Genomic DNA, 27,857 nt, shown 5'->3' on the forward strand with positions numbered 1-27,857 from the left:
TTTCTATGAATTTCTTACAGATAACCTTAAACCTGATGAACGCATCACAAACCTTTGCAGTCTGTATCCTTCAGTAAGCTGTCTTCTCATTTCATCGTATTTCTTCTTTCTCACTTTTTGTTTAGTCTCTTCTCCTCTCTTTCAGCAATCATATTTTCACTAAGCGCAGTATAAAAACACTAGATTATTAGGTCTAATAGTAATATTCAAAACATGCATTTTTTTTTATTTTTAAAGTGAACAGCTTAAGAAATCCTTGTAAGAACACAGCGGGATGGGTGGGCAGATAAATGTTGAAAGGATGAAGGGGGGTCAGGCCATGTGACATGAACAAACTGCTCTGACAAGTAGGCTGCTGTATCTTCATCTGTCTGTTGTAAGAGATAGAGAAGCAGAAATGGAGAGATCATAAATTAGTTGTTATATGTTTTTTACTTCACATTAATGGAGTCCCAACAGCAGATATACAAACGGCCGGACGTTCCTGATTATGTGCATTACATCATCGCCTTCATCATCCTCATCATCGGCACTTTGGGGGTCACGGGCAACACGCTGGTTATGTTCGCCTTCTACAGGTACGAGCACTCATGTGTAGTTTTTGTTTTATTCAAAATGAGAAACACTTTTATGTACAACATTAATGTAGATATGTGTGCATACAGTATGAAGTGGTGAAATGCTGATTGCATGTTTGATATAGTTTTAGTAAGACTTCAAAAGTCTTTATTACTTATTTCAGTTTGCATCCATTACTGCTATAATAAAAGCAGGCTTGTTTTATTTTGGTGAACAGCACATTATTTAAAGGCATTTATTTGCATTTGAGTTTTAAAAACATTTTAAAGAGAAAAGTAAAAAAAGAGTTTTGCTGCTCATCGAGAGCTTTACTCTGCTTATCTGTTGTATAAATCCTCTCTTTCATGATATTGACTTTAATTGTTTTACTGAATTAGGTCACTACACATTGGTCGTTAAAAGCATCTACTTTATTTTGTAACTATCCCTCATTTGCTGGGATTTATTTTCTGCACACAAAACACCCTGCAGGTCACCGGACAGCCCTAATCCGCATTTTCCATAATGATTTTTCCTTTGGATTCAAAAGAGTCCATTGCTTCTGGCAATAGTGTTACTGGGAATAATGTGTGGATGACGAGGTTAATGTATTGCCATAAATGGATGAAATTATTACAATCATGAGGTTCTGTGAATTGTTTTTCTCGTCCTGGAATGCTGGGAATTTCTCTAACTGCAATATCACTGCAGTGTTTGTTTTACTCTCATTTTTCTCTTTATTTCTCATTTATAAAATGATTTCATGCATTTACTTACCAACAACTTTGCAAATGGATAAACGTTGCAGTTTGAACACAATACAGCATAAATTATAAGTACAATATTCCATACGGCACTTGTAGGCTACTTTAAAGTCATTAAAACGAATTGTTTCTAAACACATAAATGTATTGCTGAAACACGTTATAAAGGCTAGGAACTATGTAGAAATGAATTGTGGAACAGTTTTTTCACATTTCTGAGTTCAGAATTATTTGGGCGGGGCTAAAACGGTGGCTCGATGATGCACTGGAGCCACCGTGCATGGCCCCGCCCCTAATACAATCGCTACGTGAGCATCCATTCAGGTTGTAGCGTTATTTGAAAAGTTTAAGCAGACAGAGTGGGTGTGGTTTCAGCGCCAACAGCGGACACGCCCCCAGTGTTTGAGAGTAGAGAATCCTGCCTGTTTTTTCAAGTTTTTGATTTTTATTTTATTGACTTTTTATCATTTAATAATAATTTTTCTGTGGTGTGACACATTTAATTAGCCTGACGTTGTCATACTCAATTCTAGTCAGAATTTGAGTCTGATACCGCTCCATTGAGCTATAATTATGAGGCGTGTCTCAACCGAAAAATGCCTCTGCACTCAATTGGATAGACCTATGACCAATCAGAGCAATGGAGTGTGTGACGTATGTTGAAATGACGTCTTTGCAGCTTGACCGAACTGCGAACTGCTAGTTATTTCGCTACAATGACACACAAGTCTTGAGTTAGCGAACGTACATCAACACCTACTATGTTTACAACATTTCATTTATATCACATTAAGTCATACAGTAAGACTATCTCTTACCATTTGTACATTAGATGAACTTCATCCACGACGATACCCATTAGGTTTGCTTGAAAAATATCTGAGCCTAGCATGTCCCTCCACGATTCCGGGCTTCTGAAAAGAAGCTGGCAACGACCGCTAATTATATCCATCTCATCGTGCACACCGAGTTGCATCGCCATGATACCCATTTCAGTTGCTTCTTTAACTTGATCCTTCATAAGTGCGACAACTTTTGCCGAATCCCGTAGTAGGAAGGACGGAAAACATCAACAAATGCTTTGCTCGCGTTTCTCTGTTCTTCTTTTAAAATCAATGCTCTGTCGATATCTTTTAGAACAGACTCAATGTCAGAATCCACACATCTGATTTCTACCACGGCAGCCATTTCGTTGTAAACAGATTCAACACACGCGCTCTTTGGTGGCGTGGTTGATTTACGTTACTTATCATCTGTCCATCATCGTATAAAGCCTGCCCTGACAATTTGATTGGTCGACCAGCTTTGGGTCGAGCATAGTAGCTCCTCAACGGTGAATCCCCAGACCGATCTTCCCGTTTTAGTGGTGGGCGATACTGCAAAATTTGGTAGGCTATCGATCCGATACCAAATACATATAGGGTCAGTATTGCCGATTCCGATACCAATCCGATACTTTTTACTTAAAAAAATACGTCTGTGTAGGGGAGAGCAGTATGTCATTATTTCTGAGGTGAATGAATGATAAATTCTTTAGGCTTTTTTTATTAAAGTAATGAAGTCCACAAAATTATTAGTTATAAGGAACTGTAGAATTTATTTGTTACAACCTTTTTAAAAAAAATAAAGAATAACAAAAATCTCTCCCTTTTATCTGGTTTTACAAGCAAATGAAATAAAGTGCACACAATTATTACTTTTTACACGTATCAAGTTACAGTATTATTATTTAGAGCCGTAAAATAGCTGCACACAACGCTTCTCTTCCTCTCGGCCATCCTGATCTCTCACTCAGTTCGCTGCTCCTCGGCGCGTTGTGTCAGTGAGTCACGCGACGACACAACAACGAATCACAGCAGAGCAGCAGGAGGAGAAGGAGTAGCAAAGTGGGCCAGGATGTGAGCGTTTGCTCAGTATTGTAGAGGTAGAAGACACGAGCAAAGTATAATGAAGGAGAAATATTTAAATTGAAGTATCGATTCAATTACAATTGTATCGATCTGATACCAATACCAGTGTTGGCATCGATACTATCGATATTTAGATCGATCCGCCCACCCCTATCCCGTTTCTCAAAATGTTGTGGGCGGGGCTAAGATCGGCTGGCAGCCAGGCTAACATTTAATATCAGACTTTACACAGATTTTAATGAATTGAACAGTTAGACAATAAGGCTTGATTTTCTGTACAGGTGAATGATGCATATCATAATGGGATATAAATGTGTTTTTATTGCAGTAATAAAAAGTTGCGGAGCCTGCCAAATTATTTTATAATGAACCTGGCGCTCAGTGATTTCCTGATGGCTATAACACAATCTCCAGTGTTCTTCATCAACAGCCTTTATAAGGAGTGGATATTTGGAGAATTGGGTAACTTGAATATTTTATGTCTTCTGTATCGTCCAGTAAAAGTTGCACTGTATATGTTATATGCTCCTTTATAGCTCAGTTGCTTTAGCAGCATAAATGGTCATGGGTTTGAACCCAGGGAACATGCATACTGATAAAAATGCTTTTACCTGTTGCTTTGAATATATCAATGCTTCCCTAGTTGTATTGAGAAAACATCAACACGTCGTTTTGTCTTTGTGTCTGTAGGATGTAAAATATATGCATTTTGTGGTGCTCTGTTTGGTATCACCTCCATGATAAACCTGTTGGCCATCTCTATTGATCGCTATCTGGTCATCACCAAACCACTGCAAACAATCCAGAGGAACTCCAAACGCAGAATCTCGCTGGCCATCATTTCTATCTGGCTCTACTCGCTGGCCTGGAGTCTCGCACCTCTGATTGGCTGGAGTAAGAATAGATAACAACCTGTGATACAATAATGAATGATTAAAACTATAGGCTACATGAACAGCAGTTTGTACTTGTGCATGATTTGGGGTTTAACTATAAACCCAATTGCGCTTTACTCTTGCAAAAGGTTTTTTTAAGGTTTGCTTAAAGCATGGATGCCGTTTTAGATAATAAATACATTTCAACTGGAAAAAGGCTGACACAGATGCTTTAGTGTCTTTCTTGCCTTAAACACTTTAGTTTATATAACAGAAATCAGCGAAAATGTACAAAGCAATACTGTTAACATGTACACCAGATGCATGTACAATTATTATTTTTAAGTTTTTTTTTACCTTGCTGTTTTATGTTTATTGAAATATAGCACACCGTGAATTGAATTTGGAATAACTTAAAGGAACAGTATGTAAGACATTTCTACCAATGAATCATAAAATGTCCCTGATATGTCACTAGACATTAAGAAATCATTTTCATTTCAAATACTTATATCACTGACAACAGTGGTCTGGCCAGGATTTTGTCATTTAAAAAGTGGAGTTGCAGCCCTCAACTGATGTTTATGGTGTCATGTTGTGTATTGGCCATTAGCTGTGTGATTGCAGTACCAGTTATAACCACAAGTTTTGTGATTGCAATACCAGTTTTGGCCACAATCCTACATACTGTTCCTTTAGTTGCCCTAAAGTTGAGTCAACTTGAAAATGCCTTGAATTTGAATTCATTTACGTAAATGCTCCTCTAGGTTCCTACATTCCTGAAGGTCTGATGACATCATGCACATGGAATTATGTGTCTCCCTCTCCAGCCAACAGAAGTTACACCATGATGCTGTGCTGTTTTGTCTTCTTCATACCCTTGGCTATTATCCTCTATTGTTACCTGTTCATGTTTCTCTCCGTCCGAAAAGTCGGCAGGTTTGTGGGTCATGCAACACAATTGGTCTTTGGGTGCTGAAGGAACAGGGATCATGATGGTGTTTTATGTGTTGTGTGTTAAGGGATCTGGATAGGTTGTCTCAGAAGTCTGGCTTTGGGAAGCAACAATCCATGAGGAGTGAGTGGAAACTGGCTAAAATAGCCGCTGTGGTGATAGTGGTGTATGTTCTGTCCTGGGCGCCATACGCGTGCGTCACCCTCGTAGCCTGGGCGGGGTGAGTGCTCGGTACAGTCTATTCCTACATAACAGCATGCGCACACACATACACCTGTATATATTTGTGTATCCTATATGACTGCCATACTGCCATAGCAACGCCCTAACAACCACTTAGAACACTGTGACATCCACACTGCATAGCAACGCCATAACAACCACTAAGAAGACTGCAACATCCACACTGCATAGCAACACCCTAACAACCACTCAGAACACCCTGACATCCATACTGCATAGCAACGCCCTAACAGCCACTCAGAACAAGGCAACATCCATACTGCATAGCAACGCCCTAACAGCCACTCAGAACACCGCGGCATCCATACTGCAAAGCAAAAGCCTAACAACCACTCAGAACACCACAAAATCCATACTGCATAGCAACGCCCTAACAGCCACTAAGAACACCACAAAATTCATACTGCATAGCAACGCCCTAACAACCACTCAAAACACCATAAAATCCATACTGCATAGCAACACCCTAACAACCACTCAGAACACCGCAACATCCATACTGCATAGCAACGCCCTAACAACCACTCAAAACACCACAAAATCCATACTGCATAGCAACGCCCTAACAACCACTAAGAACACCACAAAACCCATACTGCATAGCAACGCCCTAACAGCCACTAAGAACACCACAAAATCCATACTGCATAGCAACGCACTAACAACCACCCAAAATACCACAAAATCTATACTGCATAGCAACACCCTAACAGCCACTCAGAACACCACGACATCCATACTACAAAGCAAAAGCCTAACAACCACTCAGAACACTGCAACATCCATACTGCATAAAGCCCTAACAACCAATAAGAACACCACAAAATCCATACTGCATAGCAACGCACTAACAACCACTCAAAACACCACAAAATCCATACTGCATAGCAACGCCCTAACAACCACTAAGAACACCACAAAATCCATACTGCATAGCAACGCCCTAACAGCCACTAAGAACACCACAAAATCCATACTGCATAGCAACGCACTAACAACCACTCAAAACACCACAAAATCCATACTGCATAGCAACACCCTAACAGCCACTCAGAACACCACGACATCCATACTACAAAGCAAAAGCCTAACAACCACTTAGAACACTGCAACATCCATACTGCATAGCAACGCCCTAACAACCAATAAGAACACCACAAAATCCATACTGCATAGCAACGCCCTAACAGCCACTAAGAACACCACAAAATCCATACTGCATAGCAACGCACTAACAACCACTCAAAACACCACAAAATCCATACTGCATAGCAACGCCCTAACAACCACTAAGAACACCACAAAATCCATACTGCATAGCAACACCCTAACAACCACTCAGAACACCGCAACATCCATACTGCATAGCAACGCCCTAACAACCACTCAAAACACCACAAAATCCATACTGCATAGCAACGCCCTAACAACCACTAAGAACACCACAAAACCCATACTGCATAGCAACGCCCTAACAGCCACTAAGAACACCACAAAATCCATACTGCATAGCAACGCACTAACAACCACCCAAAATACCACAAAATCTATACTGCATAGCAACACCCTAACAGCCACTCAGAACACCACGACATCCATACTACAAAGCAAAAGCCTAACAACCACTCAGAACACTGCAACATCCATACTGCATAAAGCCCTAACAACCAATAAGAACACCACAAAATCCATACTGCATAGCAACGCACTAACAACCACTCAAAACACCACAAAATCCATACTGCATAGCAACGCCCTAACAACCACTAAGAACACCACAAAATCCATACTGCATAGCAACGCCCTAACAGCCACTAAGAACACCACAAAATCCATACTGCATAGCAACGCACTAACAACCACTCAAAACACCACAAAATCCATACTGCATAGCAACACCCTAACAGCCACTCAGAACACCACGACATCCATACTACAAAGCAAAAGCCTAACAACCACTTAGAACACTGCAACATCCATACTGCATAGCAACGCCCTAACAACCAATAAGAACACCACAAAATCCATACTGCATAGCAACGCCCTAACAGCCACTAAGAACACCACAAAATCCATACTGCATAGCAACGCACTAACAACCACTCAAAACACCACAAAATCCATACTGCATAGCAACGCCCTAACAACCACTAAGAACACCACAAAATCCATACTGCATAGCAACGCACTAACAGCCACTAAGAACACCAACTTCAACTTCAACTTATTTATTTATAAAGCACATTTTTCTGCAACTATGTTGCCCAAAGTGCTGTACACAATTTAAATCGACGTAAAAACATTAAACCCATAACAAGTACAAGGAATAAAACATTTTAAACACATAATACATTTACAAACTACCCAATAAAAACCAGCAATCACTCCTCTTCAAAGGCCAAACTAAAAAAATTGGTTTTTAGCTGGGATTTAAAGACCGCTAACAATGGTGCCTGATGGATGTAGATCGACAGACTATTCCACATTTTGGGGGCTATAACGGAGAATGCCCGATCCCCTTTTGCCTTCTTTTTGGATTTTGGAACAGTCAACATCAACTGGTTTGCAGATCTTAAAGGCCTTGCTTGTGTGTACAACTCTAAGAGGTTAGAAATATATTTAGGGGACATACCGTGTAGTGCTTTAAAAACCATGGTTAAAATTTTAAACTCAATTCGAAACTTAACTGGTAGCCAGTGTAGTGACGATAAAACCGGTGTGATGTGCTCTCTCCATACTGCATAGCAACGCACTAACAACCACTAAGAACACCACAAAATCCATACTGCATAGCAACGCCCTAACAGCCACTAAGAACACCACAATATCCATACTGCATAGCAACACCCTAACAACCACTCAGAACATCGCAACATCCATACTTCATAGCAATGGCCTAACAGGCCACTCAGAACACCACGACATCCCTACTACAAAGCAATAGCCTAACAACCACTCAGAACACCGCAACATCCATACTGCATAGCAACGCCCTAACAACCACTAAGAACACCACAAAATCCATACTGCATAGCAACGCCCTAACAACCACTAAAACACATGCAAAATCCATACTGCATACACAGCAAAATCACCAGTGTTAAATTTTCAGGGATGGTGTTAAATACACAGTGTTGATGCTGTTTTAACACTATCTGGTAATAAAATAACACTGCCATTGCTAGGCCAGTGTTATATCCACGACAGTGTCAGTGTAAAACAACCCTTACAAAAAAAATCCTGCAGGAATCCTGCAGGAAAAATCCTGCAGGACCTACACACCACATACCTGCACATTCCTACAGGATCCCACAGGATTTTCGTGATCATTTTCCTGCGGGATCCTACAGGACTCTTACTGGTTTCCTACAGGACTTCTGCTACAGGACTTCTGTGTGTTTCCTACAGGAATCCTGCTGGTTTCCTACAGGACTCCTGCAGGTTCCTACATAAATCCTGCTGGTTTCCTACAAGACTCCTGCTGGTTTCCTACAGGAATCCTGCAGGTTCCTACAGAAATTCTCCTGGTTTCCTACAAGACTCCTGCTGGTTTCCTACAGGAATCCTGCAGGTTCCTACAGAAATTCTCCTGGTTTCCTACAGAAATCCTGCTGGTTTCCTACAGGAAGCCTGCAGGTTTCCTACTGGACTCCTGCTGGTTTCCTACAGGAATCCTGCAGGTTCCTACAGAAATTCTCCTGGTTTCCTACAAGACTCCTGCTGGTTTCCTACAGGAATCCTGCAGGTTCCTACAGAAATTCTCCTGGTTTCCTACAGAAATCCTGCTGGTTTCCTACAGGAAGCCTGCAGGTTTCCTACTGGACTCCTGCTGGTTTCCTACAGGAATCCTGCAGGTTCCTACAGAAATTCTCCTGGTTTCCTACAAGACTCCTGCTGGTTTCCTACAGGAATCCTGCAGGTTCCTACAGAAATTCTCCTGGTTTCCTACAGGAAGCCTGCAGGTTTCCTACTGGACTCCTGCTGGTTTCCTACAGGAAGCCTGCAGGTTTCCTACAGAGGTCCTGCTGGTTTCCTGCGGGGTTCCTGCTGGTTTCCTGCGGGAGGCCTGTGGGTTCCTACAGGGGTCCTGCTGGTTTCCTGCAGGACTCCTGCTGGTTTCCTGCAGGACTCCTGCTGGTTTCCTGTGGAGATCCTGCTGGTTTCCTACAAGATTCCTGCTGGTTTCCTACAGGAAGCCTGTAGGTTCCTACAGGAAGCCTGCAGGTTTCCTACAGGACTCCTGCTGGTTTCCTACTGGACTCCTGCTGATTTCCTGCAGGAATCCTGCATGACGTATGTAGGAATTATAAAGGAAACCTGCGGGAATCCTGTAGAAGACTTACAGGAAACCTACCCACTAATGTTAAATTCCTACAGGACTTCTGCAGCAATCCTAAAAGAATCCAGTCGAACAAAACACTTCTTAAAGTCAAGGATATGCGCCTCATATTTAATAAGCACATCAGAAAAGAATTGAGAAACAACTTCATAAAATGTAACTGATTAGTATTTATTAACACACAAGGGTCTGGAAAATAACAAAATATAAAGATGAACATTCTGAGCAGAACTTGTAACCATCACAGCAAAAACAACACTGCACTCTAGAAAGAAATAAAGAGACATTATAGCTATAATATAGGTACACAGCATAAAATTACATGTTAAAGTGAATGCCCTCACTTATGAGCTTCACCTCTCAGTATTGCATTGTAACACAGTCCCTTTTTTGTTGCCTAAGAAAGTGAAAGATAAATAGACCTATGATACATGTACAGACACATTTATGCTTTTATACAGTTGTTATGAAACAAAATGTGTAATTAATAATGCTTGAAAAGGAAACAATCTATTCAGAATGTGAAACCTGTTTACGAGTTTGTGTTCATCGTTCATTTTTTCTCGTAAAGAAGCCCTAAGAAACTTCCGTGGAGTTTCTGGAAATTTCTTCTGAACAGTGTCTGAAAGAGAAATTACAGCAACAACTTCAGTGTGAGAATAAAATAGTAATATTCAGAGACATTTGAAGAGCTTATATTTAAAAGCCGCTAAACGCCACTTCCATCAAAAATGTAATAAAATAACGAGATATAATGAGATAATGATATTGACAGAATCCATTAAGAGTTTGTTGTTAGAGCAAACATACAAATATACACTGAAAAAAATGATTCATTGAATTTAATCAATTTTTTAAGGTAAGTGGTTGCAATCAATTTATTTAAGCTACACTTAAACAAAAAAGATTAGTAAAGTAAAACAAAATATAAAACTTTTGTTTAAATGTAGCTTAAATAAATTGATTGCAACATACTTAAAAAATTTATTAAATTCAATGAATCATTTTTTTCAGTGTATAAAAAACAATGTAAAACAAAAAAGATAAAAAAACATTTTTATACCTAAAACAAGCTCGACTTTTACTAGGTCTAATGGAGGCTTGGCTTGTGAATCTTTATTGGCATTTCCAATTTTTCCAGATAGGCTGTGTGTAGCCAGTGTGCCTCTTCCAAAAACAGCCACAGCTAAATCTTTAACCATGGCTGACCATGATGTGCCTCCTCTTCCACATGCTTGGAACGTCTCTTTCATGATGTTTAATTTTTTGTGGATTTCGACCTGTACAAAAAACACATTTATTATAATATAGCAGGTAAAATTAGTAAAGCATGTTTTAAGGTAGAATTGCATAAATTTCTTGAAATCTGCATTTTATACGTATAATGTACTTATTTTTCAGTATAAATTTATGCTTTACATAATCACAAAATTCAAAGTGTTTTGAAAAGGATATTTAAAAATAAATTTCTCACATGTTCCTGTTCAGAAGATCTGAGATCGGAATTGGTTGGTTGAAGGGCAGTACAAGCCGCAACTGTTATGTTGCTGGTTGGTGCAGCGTGCTTGTTTACACTGCTTTTAGGTAGCACCTCTTCAAATCTGTTAATAATCTCTAATGTTGAATAAATAGAATCGAATGTTCAAAAAAACTCTGTAATACATATCTTAAAAGCAAAGAAAAAAAATGTTAACATGTGTATATATAGCCTACCTTTTTGTAGTTTAAAGTTCAGGGCCTTTAGCTCCTGATTCTCTGTTCTGAGGACCTTGATCTCCCTTCTCATATCATTTATTGTGTTGTTTTCATTGTTTTTTTCCTGTATTTTATTAAACAACAGTGTGTCTTTTTGTGATTTTCCCACCTAAGTAAGAGACAAAACATAAAGTTTGATAACATCAGTAGCATGCAATTGGCAAACAAATATAATGATAAATGGATATTATCCGGAAGTTAAAATTTACTTTTTTAGGTCTCTTTTCTGGACTTGATGTTGGACTATTTTCTGGACTAAATATTTGCTTCCTTTTAACAGCTCTCTTTTCAGGCAGCTTGCACTCCTCTTTCTGCTTCCTCTCTAACTCTATCTGATGTAAACATTTCAGTAGCTTGTCCTTATTTTCTGTACAGGAGAAGGTTTGTTATTTCAAATGAATAGTTTAGATTCAGGTTACATAGCTTTTGTACATGTACAGTTTATAGGAGCATAAAAAGAATTTAAATCTAAATGTGTATATACTTGTTTACTTGTCTAACCCTAATTGACAAATTTCCTATATATTTTAAATAGCTATCTTCTTTTGATTAAAAGCATTTGCTAAATAAAAAATACATTTACCACTCAGCTTGAGAACAATTGCTGGAGAGCTTTCATCTTCATATTTAACATCAACGACATCCCCCTCATGAACTACACCGCTTTGAAGAATGTCTTTTCGCTTGACAATGTCAAGAGATGCTTCCAGTTCTTTCCATTCAATTAATGCCCACATGTTGCCTAGGCAGTAAACAATATAAAGATAACATGTATTCTGAGAGAGAAAGAGAAAGAGAGAGAGAGAGAGAGAGAGAGAGAGAGACAGAGAGAGACAGAGAGAGAGAGAGAGATTGGAGGATTTCTTTTTTTGGCAAAAATAACACAAACCAACTTCAGTGGGGTTTTAAGCTGTTAATATAATAACCTATGTTAGTAAACACGGTATATATAATATCTTTGCTATTTATAGAAAGTCTTACAAAATTTTCATCTACATTCTTCAACAGTGTTTTTGTTTTTGCATTAAAGTATTTTAATTGATGAAAATGTAAGTTCAACTCACCTAAATCACCGAAAGATGGCGCAGTTACGACAATCGTCTTGGTCTGGAAAACACAGCGCGTGACCTTTTCTCGAGTGTTTGCGCAAGCAACAAAATAACGGAAATTTAAGATAAACAAAGTAACCAGGCAACAACATAACAGACCCGTTTCACTGTAAGTATAACATTTATTTTATTAATTTTAATAATATTATAAAATGTATATTATACAGTTTATTTTCTTTATTTACAATATTATATACTACTTTTAAAACGTTTAGGGTCACTTAGATTAAGTTACTTATTCATATTTTTACACATTTAGAAAATGTAATCATGGTAAAAAGTAAACAATAATGTCTAAACTAGAAAAGTATTCAAAAAAAATGGAAAAATATACACTTAACATTTTATATAACTTGCTAAATTATATTTTTGTCTACAAAACTACTTTCAAACATTTAAGCAAACATATTTTGCAAAGTTTTCAAGATCATGAGAAACATTTTAGTCACGTGACCCTAAATCTAGGCTATATCTTAACATTGTTAGTTTTTAATATGCAGCAATAATCAGAGGTTAATTTTGCAGGAAGTAAAGACAATGGAGTACAAGTTGTACCTACAACACAAGAGAATAATTCCAACAGCTACCAAAAGAAGATGGAGTGATAGTCAAAAAGGTACTGCTAAACATTGTATTGGAAATATGATTGTCTTTTAAGTATTTAATGTGGAGCTTAAGTTTTTTTCTGTTGCTTTAAGGTTTTAGGAAACATTACAAAACATGGTTACAAGATCCAATGCATCAAGTAAGTACAAACCTTGCATATGATAAAAGCTTAAATGCAAATTATGTCTCATACTATTGTAATGTGCTTCCTTTGTACACTAACACATGTCATAATTATAAGTATCACCATAAATTATCTTTCAATTTAAGCACCAAAATAAGCTATCTATATATGTTAGCTTGGGCTATCTATTGACTACATGTTTCTGATTGCCAGGATGCCACATCTAATTGTGAAGAGGAAAGCAGTTCCCACTGTAACAAGCCACCACATCATTCCACAGTAGGTTGCTACTAATTCAGCTGTTCCTATTACTGTAATGTATTCTGTCTTTTAACCGTACTTGTTCATTGCCCTATTTGCCAGGATGACACATCTGAAAGTGAAGAAGAGAACAGTTCCCAATGTAACAAGCCACCACATCATTTCACAGTAGGTTGCTACTAATTCAGCTGTTCCTTTTACTGTAATGTATTCTGTCTGTTAACCGTACTTGTTCATTGCCCTATTTGCCAGGATGACACATCTGAAAGTGAAGAAGAGGAGTGGGACGAACTCAACACAACACTACATCATAACATGGTAAAAAACACATTTTCTTTAAGAAATTAAAATAAAATTGCATTTATCAATGCTTGTAGTTTGTGTACAGAGTAACTATTTGTTCATTTGTGATAGCAAGGAGAATCTGACAATGAGAATGAACAAAACTGGCATATGACACCCCCTAAGGACCCCACAGTAAGTACATCTGAAATGTCAACATCTGTATATACAGTACTTACATTTATCTTTTGTTTGCTCACTTCTTTAACTATTATATTTTTATCATGTCTCTCGATCCTTAAGCAAACTTTAACTCTTCTTTTCAACTGTGTAATAGTGTAGTAAGTGTGTGGTGTAGATTTAACAGAACAAAAGAAGAATATTTATTTATTTCAGATGGATGTTGAAGGACATGGCAACATGGACAATAATGCTGATGAGAACCCAAGAGCTGTGAAAGACAAAATATATCCCACCGCTAGGATTACTAAAGAAGAATCCCAGTTGTCAATTTTATCCTATGCTCTTAGGCATACCACAACAAAATCTGCTCTTGGTGATTTATTAGATCTAATTAATTTACATTGTCCAGAAGGAACCAATGGAGCACCAAATAGTCTATACATGTTCATGAAAGAATTTGATTGTAACTCATTTGAAATTGTGTACATCTGCCCCACATGTCATCATTACTTTGGTAATGAAATCCCAGCAAATTGTGCTTCATGTGGTTCTGAACCTGGGGATAAGAACTCTCTTATTGAATCTGGTGACATGTTCATGAAATTATCAATCAGAAAGCAACTTGAAGAAAAAATATTGGATTCTGAATTTAAAACAGCCCTGGATTACAAATGGACCAGAGTTAAAAGCAGTCCAGACAGTGTCCAAGATATATTTGATGGTGCAATGTATAAATCGGTAGATCTTCTGAATGATCCAGGTCAATTTAACCTTTCACTCACATGGAATGTTGATGGTGTCCCTATTTTTAAATCATCGCCTTTTCACATTTGGCCAATTCAAGTTGTAATTAATGAACTTCCTCCTGATATGAGAAATAAGCATGTGCTCCTGGCAGGTTTGTGGTTTGGTGCTTCTAAGCCTGAAATGAATTATTTTCTTCAGGCCTTTGTTGATGAGTGCATTCAGTTAGAGCAAGAAGGTCTGTTAGTACAGCACAGAGGACAAAGTACACAAATGCGTGTGTTCAATCTTGTCTGTGTGTGTGATTCTGTTGCTCGCTGCTCTGTGCAAAACACAAAGCAATTTAATGGGGAATATGGATGCAACTGGTGTTATAAGAAGGGAGAAATAGTTGCCAAAGGAAATGGTTTTACTAGGGTGTATGCTTCACAACAAAGAGATGCAAGACCACGTACCCACAGTCAGCATTTTGATGATGTTAAAAGAGCAGTTGAAACTGGCACATGTGTTAATGGGGTCAAAGGGCCATCCCCTTTAATGTTCTTAATGTATTTTAATATGATTCTGGGATTTTCTTTTGATTACATGCATGGGATTTTACTCGGTGTTAGTAGGCAATTCACGACTCTATGGTTTGATTCAATGTACCATGGAGAGAGATGGTATTTGGGAAGATTAGTTACGACCATTGACCAACGCCTTTTTAAAATCAAACCACCAGTTAATATTACAAGACCTCCACGCTCTGTTAGGTTGCGCAAATTCTGGAAGGCTTCAGAATATAGGAATTTCCTTTTATTTTATAGTATTCCATGCCTGATTGGCATCTTACCATCTGACTATCTGGAGCACCTACTACTTCTTGTCCAAGCAACTTACTGTCTATTAAAAGATGACATGTCCTCTCATGACATTGATGTAGCTGAACACCTATTAAAAACGTTTGTGAGCCGCTTTGAAAGATTGTATGGCAAATGTCATGTCAGTTTTAATGTGCACATTTTGGAGCATGCTGCACAGTCGGTACGAAACTGGGGTCCACTATGGTGCCAAAGTGCATTTATTTTTGAAAGTCACAATGGTACCTTGCAAAAGCTCTTTCATGGCACCCAGGCTGTTCCAGAACAAATAGTTAATAGCTTTTCCCTTTTTCAAAGTGTTCCAAGACTATTTTCTACTGTTTACAATGGCAGTGTTAAAAAAACAAGCACATACTTTGTTGAGCGTATGCTACGTGGGTACAAACTTGCCACAAACTGTGTTAAAAAAAACAAACACAATATTTCAGGGCTCACCTATACTAAGAGCACCAACACCAAGGGAGGCGTTTCTGTTACGAGAGCAAAACATTCATGTTGACCAATGTGCATTTTTTTTAAGAGCTTTAATTAATGGAAACAGGGTTCATTCAAAAGCAAGCACAACACTGTAAATAAGAGTTAACCACGCAGTTTTAACAGAACAAGGCACAATGTCACTGTTCAGATCATTTGTTGATGTGGGTCTTGACACAGGCTATGCCTTTATTGATCCAATTAGTACAACCAGGTTTAACATGGTTAAAGACAGACAAACAGGAACTATTTTGTCAGGGATAGTTACGGAAAATTATATCTCAAGTGATGTCAAATTAATCAAGTGCAATGAGATTAGAACAACTTGTGTTTACTTAAAAAATGTGGGATGTGTACATAATTTACTTTGCATTCAACCCAACAAATGGGAAGTTGACTGATTTGTAGTCCAGAATTACCCTATCCTAAAGTCATTTTTGTCACATATTTACAATTTCAAACAAATAGCTTGAGCATTCTTGAACTTTTGCAGTTAATACATATGTACATAGGATACATATTGTTAATATATGTATGTGTATGCATCTGTGTGTTTGTTTGTTTGTTTGTGTGTGTGTATATATATATACATATGATATGAAATAAGGATGTATTACTGATTTTCTCAAGGTCTAAGGCAGTCTGTGGACTGGACCTGGCTGAATTATAATTCTTATTCATTTTGTTTTTATTTGTTTGTCTATTCCCTTTTGTTTTATTTGGAAAATGTATTTGGCCAGTTTAATTAATAAGCTCTGATTTTAATAAGTTTTTTTATGTTAAATCACACTGCTAAATAAAATTACTTTGTGGACTGTTTACATCTATGTATATTTTTTTCATATCCCATGCAAAGTTATAGCAATATAACATGTACATTTGTCCTGCAGGTTTGTCTTACATGACTTTTAAATTATTAGTAATGAAGTCTATCACTTGATAAACTCTTTTGAGTCCATCAGAAATGTAACATATAGCAACACCTTACATAAAATCTTTATTTTAAATCCGGCAGGAATCATTTCTGTAGTGTTGAACAGTCCTAAAGGATTCCTGTAGGTAAATAATGAACAACCTGCAGGAATTCTTCATTCCTGGATGACATTGCACAATCCTAGGACAAGTGTGTGAACAGACCTACAGGACTTCTACAGTATAGGTAATAAATCCTGCAGGAATCCTACATTCCTGTAGGATACACAGTCCTGCAGGAATAACCCTGTCCTGTAGGATTTTTATTCTATCACACAGGAATCCTGCACATAACTACAGTCCTTCATAATTCCTGCAGGACATTTAACAGTCCTACAGACATGTCTGCAGACATACCTACAGGATTCCTGTAGGTATATGATAAAACCTGCAGGAATTCTTCATTCCTGCAGGACATTACACAGTCCTACAGGACAAGTATGTGAACAGACCTACAGGACTCCTGCAGGAATGTGCCCTGTCCTGCAGGATTTTTGTTCTGTCCTACAGGATTCCTGCACATAGGACCAAAATCCTACAGGAATCCTGCAGGATTTTTTTGTAAGGGAAGGGTGTTACCAGATTTCACACTGAGCGGTGTAAATCAAACCACGCCTCCACTTAACATTTCCTGTCAGGGATTTTACCGCCATTTTCTTTCAAAGGAGGACTGAAGAGATGAGGTAAATAAGTTTAATAATATTTACATGGTTTAGCTAAATTAAACTGTTATTTCTCTGTCTGACTCTACGCAGCCATTTGCCAAAAAACCTAAATAAGATATTTGTTCGTTATTTGGTTCAGTTTAATCAGAGCTACGTTGTGTTACGTTGTTCCCTTGTTAGTTTGGTATAAAGTTAAACTGCTAGCTAAAAGTTTTAACCAAGAAGGATAATATTAACAGGAGATATGAATGAATGTAAAAATTGAACCATGATAAAACGCGACATGCACTACAAATTGAAGGTATGAAATTAAGTTAAATGAAAACTTGTTTATTCACCATATGATGCTCGTTATGAGGTAATCATATAGGCTAGATACCGTGAGTTAACGAGGTCGTTTACATGCACGTGAGTGCACGGATATCGGTTAATTATTCAAATTACTGAAAAACACGGAGAAAACCGCAACCGCATCGTTATGTGTTTTTTTTTTAGATGTATGCAAACAGGGAAAATATCGCCACATCAACAATTCATTTTACCTCAGAATATGCACAGATTGGATGCATTGTGTGTTGTAAGCTTTTCGTGGCGCTAGATGTCAGACAGATGCAAATACATACGAAAGTGTAAAACGTGTATGGCGAACATTTGTTTTTCTGTCATTATAGATGCTAGTTTGGTGAAAGTACACACTGAGTGCTTCAAATCATTCAGAAGAGATGCTGTTTTTAAGGGCAGTTTATTAAAGAAGACCTGACATGGATGACTTCCAATGAGAAACGACTGCTAATACTTATATAAATTCATTACAGAAGGTAAGTTTATATATTTATACATATAAATCATTTTATTTGACATAACTGAACAGTTAACCAATCTTTTTAGTATAGTTTTGTACATATTATGGTTATTAATCAGGCAAGAAAGTGACATGACCTGCTGCCAACTTTAATAAAAATATATTATCTTCTCATACATCGTTTTGCTATTGATATCATATTAAATAGCAATCAAATTGATTACTATTTTGAAAATGTATAATTGAAGATTCATATTGTCTTGAGTGCTGTTTTTAATATAAAAAGAATGTTGAGTTTTCAGAGTCTTTATTGTCATTTTTTTGTGATAGGACCCTACCAGACTATTTGAATACGGCATACCCATGAATTCTGGAACTGTTATTTCTTAACCCAGTTTGGAGGATAAGAGCTTACCAACTATGTGAGTACACACAGTACTTTAGTACTGTACACTGTCTCTAACATGATTATACTGAGATAATTTTGATTCAAATAACGGTTAAAACTGCATCCATTTTGGTATTTTCTTGACCCTTTTTGTCTTTGAAAATCTGCAGAAATATGCTGAGGTGATGTATTGCAAAATAGCCAACATACAACAATTAAAGGATAATTGCAGCCTATATCCTGATGAAGATATGGATGACCCTCTGTCTGGTCAATAGAAGTTTAAATATGGTAAGTGTAAATGGGTTTGCTACTTTTACGGTTTTAAAGTTTAACTGTATACTCATGGTGTTTAAATTCTGTTTTGCTAGGATGGGACAGTGATGTGGCAGCTCTTCCCTGGCTCATTCACCTCTTGCCTTCATTTGTGAAAGGAAGAAAGACTGGAGAGGGTCAATGTGCAACTGAAGCTACTGATTGTGCTGTGTAAGTTTTTTTTTGGTATTTTGTTCTAGTTGTTTATTCAGCAGTTAGTTTGCTTGCATTGTTCACCCCATGTAAATGCATACAAGTTCATAAATACACATCAAATACATTCGTCAAATACACTCTTTTAAAACACTTAGGTGATGAGCATCAATCCATGCTTTGAGGTGGATGGATCAGCACAGCCCTGCCTGCTCTGCGTTGGGAACAAAAGTTGCATTCAGATTTTTTACATCATTCTGGACCAAAAAGCCATTCCCTGCATGATGAAGACCACTGATGCAGCCTTCCACTACATCATGAGTAAAACAACTACAGAACTAAATACCAGGTTGGAACGTGTTTAAGAAAAATGAAACGTCTTTTGAATTGAAATGTCTGTTTTGTTATGGATAAATCTTTAGTATTGTGAAGGATAAGCATTTCTGCTTGCCAGTAAGGTAATTGCAGTGTATTTTAATGTTCAAGTTTTGAGTAGGGTGGCTAATTTTTTTTAACTCTTATTTGATTTATTAAAGACCTTTATAATAAGTGGTTTTTATGTCACTGCGCTGTGGTATAAGATAACTTTCATTATTCCATACTGTATTCTGTTTCTAATTGTAGCTGAGGTATTTAAATAAGCAGTGTTAAATGCAAAGTGTTGTGTGTATCAATGTAAATATTAAATGTGATTTACTTTAATAAAAAGAGGTTTTGCAATATTTCTTGTCATTTTTCTTTTATAGAAACAACCCATTAGCAACAAAAGTGGCTATTACTCAGTATTTTAACACTTAACATTGTTGAATTCACATTACACTGGTGTTGACCTTAAATTAGGAGTGTTAATTTTTAACACTGTATTTCTGTGCCAACACCAGTGTAGTGTGGAAACAACAATGAATAGTGTTGAACAAAGTGTAAAATTTAACAATATTGAGTGTTAAATTAACATATAATGGGTGTTGTTAAATTAACACTACACTTTTGACTAAATTAACACAGTGTAGTGTGGACACATATACACACTTTGCCGGTGTTAAATTTGACACCGTGGGTGTTATTTTAACACCAGTGATTTTGCTGTGTAGCAACACCTTCAAATCACCTTCAAATCACCAACAACACCACCACAGCATTTTTTATTTTATTGGCAATTTTTTTCATGGGCACCCCTCCACACAAACACACACATATATTTTGTCCCATTTTTTGTATGAATGTTCTCAGAAGTTGTAGACGTGCTTGACACAATCGCACTTCTGACGTTAGTAAAACATAAATACTGTATATGTTTCATGTACTGTATAAACATCAGCTTTCTTGTCACATGCAGCCAGAAATGCCTTGTAAAATGATGGATTCGCATGAAAATTAGGGCCATGGAATGAAAGCTCAAACAACAGATCACTTGTGTTCACTGTACTGTTTGTTGTTATTTGTCTTTAAGGCACGACTAGCGTTTTTTATTTAAGACGAAAACTGAGAAAACAATTCTTCCATTGTATGGAAGTACAAAACTTATATTTTGAGTTTGAAATATATAAATGCAATATTGGTGGAGACCAGGGATAGTTTTTTAACCTCAGTTTTACCCCATTTTTTACTTGCATACCTTGACATTAACTATTCTAAAAATCTATTGAACTTTGTGAGACTTTAAAAACCTGCTGTTTACATTGAGAAGATATTTCACAATATAATGTAAATATATCTTAAAGGGATAGTTCACCCAAAAATGAAAATTCGTCATTATTTAATTACCCTCAAGTTGTTACAAACCATATTTCTTTGAGGAAGATATTTGTAATCGAGCAATAAACATGAGCAATATTGGTTTCCATAGCAGGAAAGAAAAATACAGTGGAAGTCAATGGTGCTCAAATACAGTTTGGTTACAAAAATGGCTCAAAATAGCTTCAGCAGAACAAATAAATTTATACAACTTAATAGTAAGTAAATGATGAAATAATTTTCATTTTTGTGTGAACTATGCCTTTACTACTATCTTTAACACAACATATTCACAGTGCAATGCAACAAAGTTTTTAAAATAAGAACTTTGACATTTACTGTTACTATTAAAGTATTACACAATATTCACTGAAATACAGCAGTAAGTCTGTATGATACTGTACAGTAAATTAGTTTTCTGGATGTGTGTTATTGTGTTCTTAATCTCAAAAAACTTTTCGAGCACTTTTTAAAGTAAATCAGTTGTATATGTCTGTCTTCACTGTCTTTGTGTGCGTGCTTGGTGTCCTAGTATGTCTGTTAAGCTGAGTTCAACTGTAGTTAGTGATTATAAAGCAGTTTAATCCTGTTATACATTCTGGTCGAGTAACCCAAACTTTTATTTGTGTACTTTGATTCATTTGTTTCTCAGGTATGCAAACCTCCTCACGCCGTACTCTAAAACTTTGCCAGCGATTATCGCCAAAGCATCCACCATCTACAACCCTTTCATATATGCTATAGTTCACAACAAATACCGGTAAATAAATCATCAGACACCCAAATAACATAATCATATTTGTGTATTAAAATGAATGAAAATGGATAGTACTTATATTTAATGTGTTGGTTTCAGTGGCAGCCGGTGACTTTTCTTCTGTGGGCACGAATTCAAAATATATGTTCGGAGTGTCATGTGTGTTGCTTGTCATGTCAAAATATGTGTTTGTTGCGTCATGTGAACCACTTGCATCATGCGTCATGTGAAATAAAGGGTTTTCGATAAAAGAGACACTCACTTCACACTAAACTCTGATTACACATGAGATTGAGTATCTGACAAACGCGAGCGTCTCTTTTATCATAAAACCCTTCGAAGCGTCTGCAGCAGACAAATATTTTCACAAGACACGTGATGCACATAAGTTTACATGACGCGCCACACACATGATGGGCTAAACACATGTTGTGACAAGCTTGCATAGTGCGCCCTCAAAAATAAGTCACCGGCCGCCACTGGTTGGTTTCTTCAATTCGTTTAATAGTTATAACTTTCATTATTAAAGATTATTATGAAATTGATTCTATGATTTAGGAGTTTTAAAGCTTTAAAAATGAATTTTTCCTAAATATTTCACTTGATACTGCTTTTTGGGTGCAACCTAGACTATCCTATGACCAACTCATAGATCAGTTTTCATCTGTGTCTTTGAAGAGCTACGTTAGCTGAGAAGGTTCCAGGTTTATCCTGTCTGTCTCGTGTTCAGAAGAACGGCGGTCTCGCCTCCTCCACTAACAGTGACACTTTAGACAGCAACTTTAGCAGACAGCCCTCCGTCTACACCAACAAACTCCACACCACCACCGACAACTCCTGTACTATGGTATTGTACAACAGACCAAGGGTGCACGTTCAATCCCAAATAGCAATGCACTCCAGGATGGATCTGCATCAGAGTCTGTTGCAATCTGGGAAGTTGCCCACATGTCCCTTAATAAATCACTGTAAAACCTAACAGTTAAATTAACTCAAACCATTTAAGTAAACCGTTTGCATTAGGCCATTTCAGTTTTGAAACACATACGTTTGGGTGCTGTATAAACTTGAGTCATGTGCAATTATGCACTAAGTAGTGTGAACTTAAATATAAGTGCATAACTGCATATGACTCAATTTGTTTAAGCTCACTGTACTCAAACGTATGTGTTTTAAAACTAATGCAACCGGTTTACTTAAATGGTTTGAGTTAACTTTTAAGTTTTACAGTGTACAGTAAATGCACTGTAAGTCGCTTTGAAAAGAGGTGTCTGTCAAATGCATACATTTTAATTCAGCCCTTGCAATATAAGTGTATTAGGTAACACTGGCTATGATAAATAATATACAGTATCAGACTGTGATACTCAGTGTTGGCAAAGATTTAGAGATTTTATAAAGTTCATTATTTCCAACTTCATCACATGACCAGCTGAATATTTCTTAAATCTCAGTAACTAACACCTTTGGGCAAAACAAATATAAAACATTTCTTTGTATACTTGCTCACACAAAAAGAGTTTGTCTTGACTTGTGGATGCCTGAGATGTTATGAATATGATGTGTGTGAGATTGCAGGTAATAGGAGAGCTGGACCTGATGGAAAAAAGGTCAAACATATCAAGAGCATCATTTATAAGCGCCGTAAACAGAGAAACATCATAAAATGTTCCTCACTACAAATGGAAAAGGTGAAGTTCAATCCATGAAATCACTAACTTGCACACTTAAACATTATTTAGAGTTCACAATGAGTTTTAAAGAAGATGTCTCAACAAACTGCTATCAAAAACTGAAATCTCAATACAATCACCAAAAAATATGAAATACACTGTAAACAATAATGTTGCGTGAAGTTAAAGGGATAGTTTATGTCATCCTCATGTTATTCTAATCCTGTATGAGTTTTTTATTTTATTTTGATGGACACAAAAAAAAATATTTTGGTGATGAACACAATTGTAACCATTGACTTACATAGTAGGAAAACTTAAAAAATATTATGGAAGTATTGTCATAAATGATAAAAAAAAATTTGTATAAATTATGGTATGCACACAGTTGATACACACTGCAAAAAATGACTTTCTTACTTAGTATTTTTGTCTTGTTTTCAGTAGAAATATCAAAAAATTCTTAAATCAAGATGTATTTTTTTGATGAGCAAAATGACCTAAGAAAATAATACTAGTTTTTAGACAAAAAATTTACAATTTAAGTGAATTTGTGCTTAAAACAAGCAAAAATATCTGCCAATGGAGTGAGAAAATTTTACTTGAATTAAGTGTTTAAGAAAAAAGAAATCTTATTTCACAATTTTGAAGAATTTTTTGCTTGTTTTAAGGACAATTTCACTTAAATTGTATATTATTTGTCTTAAAACTAGACTTATTTACTTAGGTCATTTTGCTCATCAAGAAAAAGCATCTTAATTTAAGAATTTTTAGATATTTCTACTGAAAACAAGACAAAAATACTAAGTAAGAAAGTCATTTTTTGCAGTGCAGTTGATGGAATTGAATATCATCGTATTTGTTTTTCTACTATGAAAGTCAATGGTTATATTCAGGGTGCTTACTGTCATTTATTATATCTTCTTTTTGTGTTCATCAGTAAAAGAAATTCAAACAGATTTAAAACAGCATGAGGATAAGAAAATAATGACAGAATTTTCATTTTTGGATGAACTATCCCTTTTAAACAACTTAAAAGAGATTGGATTAGGGGAAAGGGTTTTGCAAATCAATTTTTGACAATACGTTCACATAACTTATAAAAACAAGTTGAAATTGATTAACTTAATTTGTTAAAGTAACATATGTTGATTTGACAAAAATGCTGCATTTTTTTACAGTGATGCTATTCATATTTACTTTATTAACTCTGTACAACAATAATTGTATCATTTTATTTGCATTCACTTTTATCTCTTTTAGAAAAATTAGAGACAAAACTGATTCCCTAAATGAAACATATTAACCCATTAAGTCTCATAAAAGCCAATATCAGCAATACAGTCTTTCTTCGTGACTGTATAAACATTTGATCTTTGAATTATGTTTGCGCATGTGCGTGTGTGTGTGTGCGTGTGTGTGTTCTGTAGACTCCAGTACAGATGAAAGAGTCACTTAGCCTATGTGAACAAGATCTTGTCCTTGTCTCTGGTTCCCTCGTGGCACCTGCACCGACCTACACAGAGAAAAGCAGCAGTGCTGACATGATCCCTGATCTCCCGTTTGACCCTAAAAGTGGCAGCTCTTCTAAAACTCCCAAAATCCTCGAAAGTCCATCTTCTGAGAGCAGCGTGAGAAAAGATGTGGAGAAGTTTGACCTCACCACCAGGACTCAAGAAACTTCTCACACATGAACTGTCCAGCACAGTTATTGGAGACTATGGAAAAACTTCTCACATGAACTGAAAATGCTCAGCAATGTATCCACTTCAAGTTCTAAGACTGATCAGTTAACTTTGGATCCAGAAGAAAATATCAGTGCTGACATGCCAACAAACGAGTTTATGTTTTAGGTTTTCTTCATGCCATAGAACCATAGAAATGACATATGATGGAGTGGTTGAAAAGGAAATTCCTTCTTGATTTTTATACTTGGTTGCGCTAAGGAATAAGCATTGTACTCATTACATTTTGGCTTAGGTCTAAGCTTACTTCAATTTGTTCCAGACCTTTATATTTTCCCTGGAAATCTAATTGAAACCAGTTTCATTTGGATTAACCTTCATTCAAAAACACCAATGAGGTCACTGACAAAGTTTGCGGTTTAGGTTCAAATAATTGCTGAAAACACAGGGTTATAGGTTTAAAACAAATCATTGCCAGAATGTACTAATAATCATTTATTTATATATATTAATTTAATTACACCATTGTAAATTCTGCTTGTGTACAGCTTAATGCAATTTATTATAATAACATTGAAACAGACCACAAGGTGATATTGTGAGGTGAGGCTTTGTCGGTAAGGCTAAGATCCACTGGATTATATTTACTATTTTATGCAGATCCTGATATGTTTGTGTTATAATGTATGTTACGATATGATGCAGGGGTCAAAGCGAATAATTTTTTATACTGGCCCAGTCGGGCCAATGGTTCAGGTTTTCACTTGCCCTGCCAAAATTTTCACTGCCCCCCGCAAAAAAAAAGTCAGTGTCACATTTAAAAATAATAATTCAAAAGTCAAATACAATTGTATACATATACAACAGACATGTTCCAACGAAAAAAAGGCTGCCAACTTTTCTGCTTTACCTGTTAACTGACAGCAAATTGTGCAAAATATTGCATTGATTCTTTCATCGTGTTTTACCCAAGTAAATGTCTGCTTCCAAGATGCTAAATAATATACATTAATGAAAATATATTTTAGTGACTAAGGGTGAAGCACTGGCCCGATCGGGCAAGTGACAATACTTTTTACTGGCCCAAACGTCTCTCATGCTTGCCCCGGGCGGGCCACTGGGCAGTCCTTTATGTTGAGCCCTGTGGTGTTATAAATATATTTATCCTGAACCTAAAAAGCCCTAAAATAAAATAAGTCTAGTGAAGTGAAAAACGGTTTCTGATTAATAGATTTGAAAAGCCTCTGAAGTAAAAAAAAAAAAATGTACTTGAAGGGTGTATAAACATCAATTGTAATGATATTCTAGTGTGTTTTCACCAACATACTGTAAGTCCTCTGATTTGTTTATTTTGAATATTCTTACTAGAAAGTGTCACCTTTTTGTGCAAGTAGAACTTTATATTGTAATTTTTTTTACATTTTAAAAAGAAATAAAGACTTTTATTCTAAATGATAAAAGAACAAAATCCATTTAATCTAACAATATTTAAATTTATTTAGCATGACCTTATACTGTACATTAAATCCATGTATTATTTTATATTTTCTCAATGTAATGTGCAATTTGTTGACTTTAAGAAAGTAGGCCGTTTCTCAAAACGGAAGGCTGCATCCTTCCTAGGTCGCATATCTGAGTACGTCATCAAACCTGGTTTATTTATGTTAACTGAGCATTACATTCGCAAGTAATAAGCATATTTCAACAATTTACGATTAACTAAGAATAATAGTCAACTTTATAATTGTTAATGTTCTTAAAAAAGATGACGTAGGCGACCTACAAATGCGATTGCCACAGTCGTGGGCATAGACATTATATACGTAGACACCTCATGACATGCTGGAATGCATGAAGCGTCAGCGCCATATTGGATGGGTCTCCTCACTGTACGCTAGCACCAGAGTCAATGGGAGTTAACGGAAAGAAAGCCATACTATGGCCATATTTTGTGCAGCTTACGGTTGCAATAACCGGCGCAGTATTGATTCCAGATCACATGGGATTACATTTCACAGAAAGATTGAAGAATCATTTTGGTTATTTTACATTATTATTTATAATATTATGTCAATGTTCAGCAGGAACTTGTACTCTCATGATCTCTCGCTGTTTTTTCTTCACATTTGAAGGTTTCCCAGTGATACAGGCATGACGAGGCAATGGGAAGTTGCTATAAAACGGGAGGGTTTTGTTGTGACAGAGTCGTCAAAGCTCAGAAGCAAAGAGTATAGACAAGAGGGGAAACTCTGATTCGTTTTTAGCAACAGCCACTAGATGGCGCTTCAGTAGCGCGTCCGCTGGAATGAAAATTCTCACAGCCAATTCATTCTCAATTCATTCATATTAAAATTAATTTAATACCTAATTACGTAAAAATAACATAAAAATTTTGTACTAAAGTACTTTTTACTTAAGTAAAAGTAAAAAAAGTAGATTTTTAATGTACTTAAATATTAAATATAAACCAAAAACTTGAAATTATGAAATGTAGTGGAATAAAAATTATGATAATATGCTTTGGAATATAAGTTTTCCAAAGAAAAACACTGATAAAATACAGATACTTGAAAATTTACTTTTATGTAGAAAATAAAATACTTAAGTAGTGTCTGCCTCTGTCAATATGCCATAGCCTACTTAAAGAGCATAATAAGTATTTTAGCATAAA

The 27,857-nt window shown here is 36.4% G+C and overlaps 3 protein-coding genes and 1 long non-coding RNA gene across 13 annotated transcripts; 3 read left to right on the plus strand and 1 right to left on the minus strand.

Annotated features, from left to right (window-relative positions):
* The first annotated feature begins 306 nt into the window (after positions 1 to 306).
* Positions 307 to 26,365, plus strand: opn4xb (opsin 4xb). 2 transcript variants are annotated; one of them, XM_073860756.1, is made up of 10 exons: positions 307 to 578; positions 3,561 to 3,694; positions 3,923 to 4,126; positions 4,875 to 5,046; positions 5,130 to 5,282; positions 21,724 to 21,831; positions 22,507 to 22,696; positions 23,039 to 23,059; positions 23,469 to 23,519; positions 24,932 to 26,365. In XM_073860756.1, exons 1-10 carry the CDS (start codon positions 445 to 447, stop codon positions 25,193 to 25,195), a joined length of 1,431 nt encoding a protein of 476 aa, XP_073716857.1. In that variant the 5' UTR covers positions 307 to 444; the 3' UTR covers positions 25,196 to 26,365. The 2 variants fall into 2 exon arrangements, with proteins under 2 accessions (XP_073716857.1, XP_055054306.2); XM_055198331.2 differs by lacking the exon at positions 23,039 to 23,059 and having other exon boundaries at positions 312 to 578; positions 22,507 to 22,675; positions 23,407 to 23,519; positions 24,932 to 25,069.
* On the minus strand, positions 9,795 to 12,577 carry LOC129449115 (uncharacterized). 3 transcript variants are annotated; one of them, XM_055211889.2, is made up of 9 exons: positions 12,464 to 12,577; positions 11,983 to 12,141; positions 11,609 to 11,766; positions 11,358 to 11,508; positions 11,119 to 11,258; positions 10,708 to 10,924; positions 10,181 to 10,266; positions 10,002 to 10,041; positions 9,795 to 9,909 (listed from the first exon to the last, which is right to left on the minus strand). In XM_055211889.2, exons 2-9 carry the CDS (start codon positions 12,134 to 12,136, stop codon positions 9,809 to 9,811), a joined length of 1,047 nt encoding a protein of 348 aa, XP_055067864.2. In that variant the 5' UTR covers positions 12,137 to 12,141; positions 12,464 to 12,577; the 3' UTR covers positions 9,795 to 9,808. The 3 variants fall into 3 exon arrangements, with proteins under 3 accessions (XP_055067864.2, XP_073716933.1, XP_073716932.1); XM_073860832.1 differs by having other exon boundaries at positions 10,173 to 10,266; positions 12,464 to 12,573; XM_073860831.1 differs by having other exon boundaries at positions 11,983 to 12,175; positions 12,464 to 12,549.
* Positions 12,484 to 16,863, plus strand: LOC129446181 (uncharacterized). 6 transcript variants are annotated; one of them, XM_073860825.1, is made up of 8 exons: positions 12,484 to 12,617; positions 13,034 to 13,124; positions 13,207 to 13,253; positions 13,452 to 13,517; positions 13,602 to 13,667; positions 13,752 to 13,817; positions 13,914 to 13,976; positions 14,178 to 16,863. In XM_073860825.1, exons 2-8 carry the CDS (start codon positions 13,046 to 13,048, stop codon positions 16,065 to 16,067), a joined length of 2,277 nt encoding a protein of 758 aa, XP_073716926.1. In that variant the 5' UTR covers positions 12,484 to 12,617; positions 13,034 to 13,045; the 3' UTR covers positions 16,068 to 16,863. The 6 variants fall into 6 exon arrangements, with proteins under 6 accessions (XP_073716926.1, XP_073716928.1, XP_073716929.1 ...); XM_073860827.1 differs by lacking the exon at positions 13,602 to 13,667; XM_073860828.1 differs by having other exon boundaries at positions 13,914 to 14,310.
* On the plus strand, positions 17,652 to 20,059 carry LOC129436790 (uncharacterized). Of its 2 annotated transcripts, XR_012365311.1 has the most exons (6): positions 17,652 to 17,697; positions 18,351 to 18,497; positions 18,812 to 18,903; positions 19,040 to 19,160; positions 19,241 to 19,355; positions 19,496 to 20,059. It is a non-coding gene; the product is annotated as an uncharacterized lncRNA (long non-coding RNA). The 2 variants fall into 2 exon arrangements; XR_012365310.1 differs by lacking the exon at positions 17,652 to 17,697 and having other exon boundaries at positions 17,844 to 18,497.
* Positions 26,366 to 27,857: the final 1,492 nt, after the last annotated feature.

Source organism: Misgurnus anguillicaudatus, chromosome 22 (genome assembly GCF_027580225.2).
Source record: "Misgurnus anguillicaudatus chromosome 22, ASM2758022v2, whole genome shotgun sequence".
NCBI lineage: Eukaryota > Metazoa > Chordata > Actinopteri > Cypriniformes > Cobitidae > Misgurnus > Misgurnus anguillicaudatus.

Excerpts from the sequence above, each read along its gene's own strand:
- opn4xb (XM_073860756.1), top strand. The coding sequence starts at position 445 with ATGGAGTCCCAACAGCAGATATACAAACGGCCGGACGTTCCTGATTAT. Across the intron at positions 4,127-4,874 it reads CGCACCTCTGATTGGCTGGA|GTTCCTACATTCCTGAAGGT; the intron begins GTAAGAATAGAT and ends ATGCTCCTCTAG. Across the intron at positions 5,047-5,129 it reads TCCGTCCGAAAAGTCGGCAG|GGATCTGGATAGGTTGTCTC; the intron begins GTTTGTGGGTCA and ends TTGTGTGTTAAG.
- LOC129446181 (XM_073860825.1), top strand. The coding sequence starts at position 13,046 with ATGGAGTACAAGTTGTACCTACAACACAAGAGAATAATTCCAACAGCT. Across the intron at positions 13,818-13,913 it reads CAACACTACATCATAACATG|CAAGGAGAATCTGACAATGA; the intron begins GTAAAAAACACA and ends CATTTGTGATAG. Across the intron at positions 13,977-14,177 it reads CACCCCCTAAGGACCCCACA|ATGGATGTTGAAGGACATGG; the intron begins GTAAGTACATCT and ends TATTTATTTCAG.
- LOC129449115 (XM_055211889.2), bottom strand. The coding sequence starts at position 12,136 with ATGTGGGCATTAATTGAATGGAAAGAACTGGAAGCATCTCTTGACATT. Across the intron at positions 11,509-11,608 it reads CAGAAAAGAGACCTAAAAAA|GTGGGAAAATCACAAAAAGA; the intron begins GTAAATTTTAAC and ends TCTCTTACTTAG. Across the intron at positions 10,267-10,707 it reads AAAAGTCGAGCTTGTTTTAG|ACACTGTTCAGAAGAAATTT; the intron begins GTATAAAAATGT and ends TTTCTCTTTCAG.